This window comes from Octopus bimaculoides, chromosome 17, assembly GCF_001194135.2.
Source record: "Octopus bimaculoides isolate UCB-OBI-ISO-001 chromosome 17, ASM119413v2, whole genome shotgun sequence".
Taxonomy (NCBI): domain Eukaryota; kingdom Metazoa; phylum Mollusca; class Cephalopoda; order Octopoda; family Octopodidae; genus Octopus; species Octopus bimaculoides.
The window spans coordinates 4,062,661-4,065,662 of record NC_068997.1 but is presented as its reverse complement, the minus strand read 5'-3'; the positions used below and the strand labels follow the sequence as shown (position 1 = coordinate 4,065,662).

Below are 3,002 nucleotides of genomic sequence, written 5' to 3'. Positions count from 1 at the left end.
TATTTAAAAGAGTTCCAACTCTGTCTGTTATTATGTTTTATTTATATTCTTATAAAACTAATGTGGGATATAGAATATGGAATATATAATATAAATAGTAAAATGAAATGAAGTATTGAATGTCTTTTTGAATATATGAAATATTGAGTATCAAATATAGAGTATTAAATATATAAGGACTAGTATACTTTCCTGCCTCATGACAATCATCAAGGTCCCGTCTGACAGATGTACATCTATCAAGAGAGACCGGTAGAATGAGTACCAGGCTTTTAAAAAATACGTACTGGGGTCGATTCATTCGACTAAAAATTCTTCAAGGCAGTGCCCTTGCATGGCCGAAGTCAAATGACTAAAATATGTAAAAGAGAAAAAAATATATATAAAAAGATACACTTACTTCTACACACAGCCACCTACATATATATGTACATATAGACCAATGATGAAAAAATTCGCAAATAAATCAATAACCTAGTTCTTTTTTTTTGTTAAACTATTTTGTTTTGTATTTGATCTGTTGAAGTAGACAACCACTTGTCATTATCGGCGTGATACATTCAGTGGAATAGAGTTTGATTGTAATCCAAGATGCTATTGTTCACCATTTCTACTATAAAATTAAAAAAAAATGATTATGGAAGTATTTAAATGGCTCTGTATAAAACTTTAGTATTATCAATGCTGAGAAAGTCAGAGAATGGAACATTGAAGAAGCTATGGATGTTATTAACCTAGACTGACATCATTAGCGGATTAAGGAGAGATACCATGGAAGTGTTGGAAGAGATTACTTGCAGAGTTTCTGAAACTATTAATGATTGTGTTGGGGACGTTTGATGTGTGGTCAATATTCTATGTTCAATTAGCTTTAATTTGATAATGGAATGGTTTCTCTGTATACTTGACTAAATATCGATTTGTAAGACAGTCGCAAGATATCACAATTTGGGGAGGCAAGAGTCGATTTGAATAAGATCGACTCTATTATTTAACTGGTACATTAAGTTATCGCATCTGGAAGAACAAAATGATAAGTTGTCATTGGTCGCGTTTGAAATCAGAATGTGCAGAAACGATTTATCTGTTTGCTTGATTAAATATCACAATCTAATATTAATATTTTAATTTTATATTCTTAAAATTATTTTAAAATGTCAGCATTTTGTACTTTTCCATTAATTTCAATATTTCGAAAGACGTTTTAACTTCGAAATTTTAAAATGCGAAGTAAAAGGACACACTCATTTACTCCTTTTGTTGTCAATCCTTTATTTCTTACTTGTACTGGCAGTTTTAAAACAATTTTACTTGCCTCAAATTATTTCCTATGCATTCCTATATTGCACTTGATATGGCTAACAACAAATACTATTTACTAATATATTTACTTATATTGGTACGGTATTTGATTTATTACTACAATTTTACTAATTACTAATACATAGTTATATGACTACAGTATTCTACTAATTACAACAATGTTACATTTAACTAATATATGATAATATTGACATAATATTATACTAATTATCAATATGTTGCCAATAATATATATATGTATATATATATATATAAGTATATATGTGTATATATACATATATGCATATATATATATCAACAGGTACGCCAAGATTAAACATATAATTCCGAGGCAATCCAGCATGTGCCCCGTGCTTATATATTATAATTTTTTAGTGGTTTGGATTTTGGCTATTCCTTCTAGCGTGCTAGGTTTCCTATGATGGTTACCTCTTATGTGTTTAAATGTACACTGTATTTATATGAATAATATATAGTCTATTGACTAATTATTCTACACGCTAGACCACTGGTTGTAAAATTTAAAAAAATTTTCTTACCCTGATATTATTAATATATATATATGTTTATATATATATGTATCTATATATATGTCTCTCTCTCTCCCTCTCTCTCTCTCTCTCTCTCTCTCTCTCTCTCTCTATATATATATATATATATATATATATATATATATATATATATATATACAAACATGTTTATTTATATATATATATATATATATGTTACTGATATATAAGAAATGATTTCTTTTTCTACTTTTCAGCTACAGACTCTGCCAGAATTGGTAGCATTTTAGGACTGCAAGAGGAAGATGACAATGGATTAGAAAAATCCTCATTGGATGACCAAGGCCTTGGAATTGATGATGTTGATAAACGTAACAGCCTCTTCCGGTTTGGCAAGCGCAGTGGTGTCTTCCGCTATGGTAAACGTACGTTATTTCGCTTCGGGAAACGAGGTAAAGCAATGCGACTGAGTCGAAGTGATTCCAGCGAAGAACCTGAAGATGAAGGATTAAAAAGAACCATTTTCAGATATGGGAAACGTGACGGCGTGGAGGATCCTTATGAATATGAAGACCCTGCCCTTGCAGTAGCAGTTGTACCTGAGGATAAACGAAGTAATTTCTTCAGGTATGGTAGAAGCCGCACAGTTTTCAGATATGGCCGAAGTACCGAAAAAAAGAAAGAGAAACGCCCACACACACCTTTCCGCTTTGGAAGGGAAGAGAAATGAACAAATAATGTTAAAACAAAAGATCAGATCAGTATAACAGACGTGCTCAATAAACATGAGATGATATTAAAAAACAAAATAAAACAAAGAAACATTATTAACAAACATAATACAAAATAAACATGGAGACTTGTATGAATTTATGATGTAAAAAAAATAAAGCAACTTGTGTGAGGAAAAAAAATATATCTAAAATTTTGTCAAAAGTTCGGTTTTTCTTCTTTTTTTTCTTGTCCCAGTCCTTGAAAGATTTTCATAATATACATGATTATTATTATTATTATTATTATTATTATTATTATTATTATTATTATTATTATTATTATTACTATTATTATTATTATTGTTATTATTATATGGGTTAACCGAATCATATCGTTTTTATTTCAATATCCATATATTCTGGATGTTTAACTAGTTATGTTTAGATTCTGTGTGTT

At 29.4% G+C, this 3,002-nt stretch overlaps 1 protein-coding gene across 1 annotated transcript in view; it reads left to right on the top strand.

The window, feature by feature from the left end:
• The window catches only part of LOC106880020 (FMRFamide-related peptides type HF-4), a 3,404-nt gene extending 636 nt beyond the window's left edge, over positions 1 to 2,768 (top strand). Inside the window, exon 2 of the mRNA XM_014929818.2 lies at positions 2,090 to 2,768. Within this exon, the coding sequence (XP_014785304.1) occupies positions 2,090 to 2,562 (473 nt within the window). The 3' untranslated portion in view covers positions 2,563 to 2,768. The remainder of the gene's footprint in view (positions 1 to 2,089) is intronic.
• Positions 2,769 to 3,002: the final 234 nt, after the last annotated feature.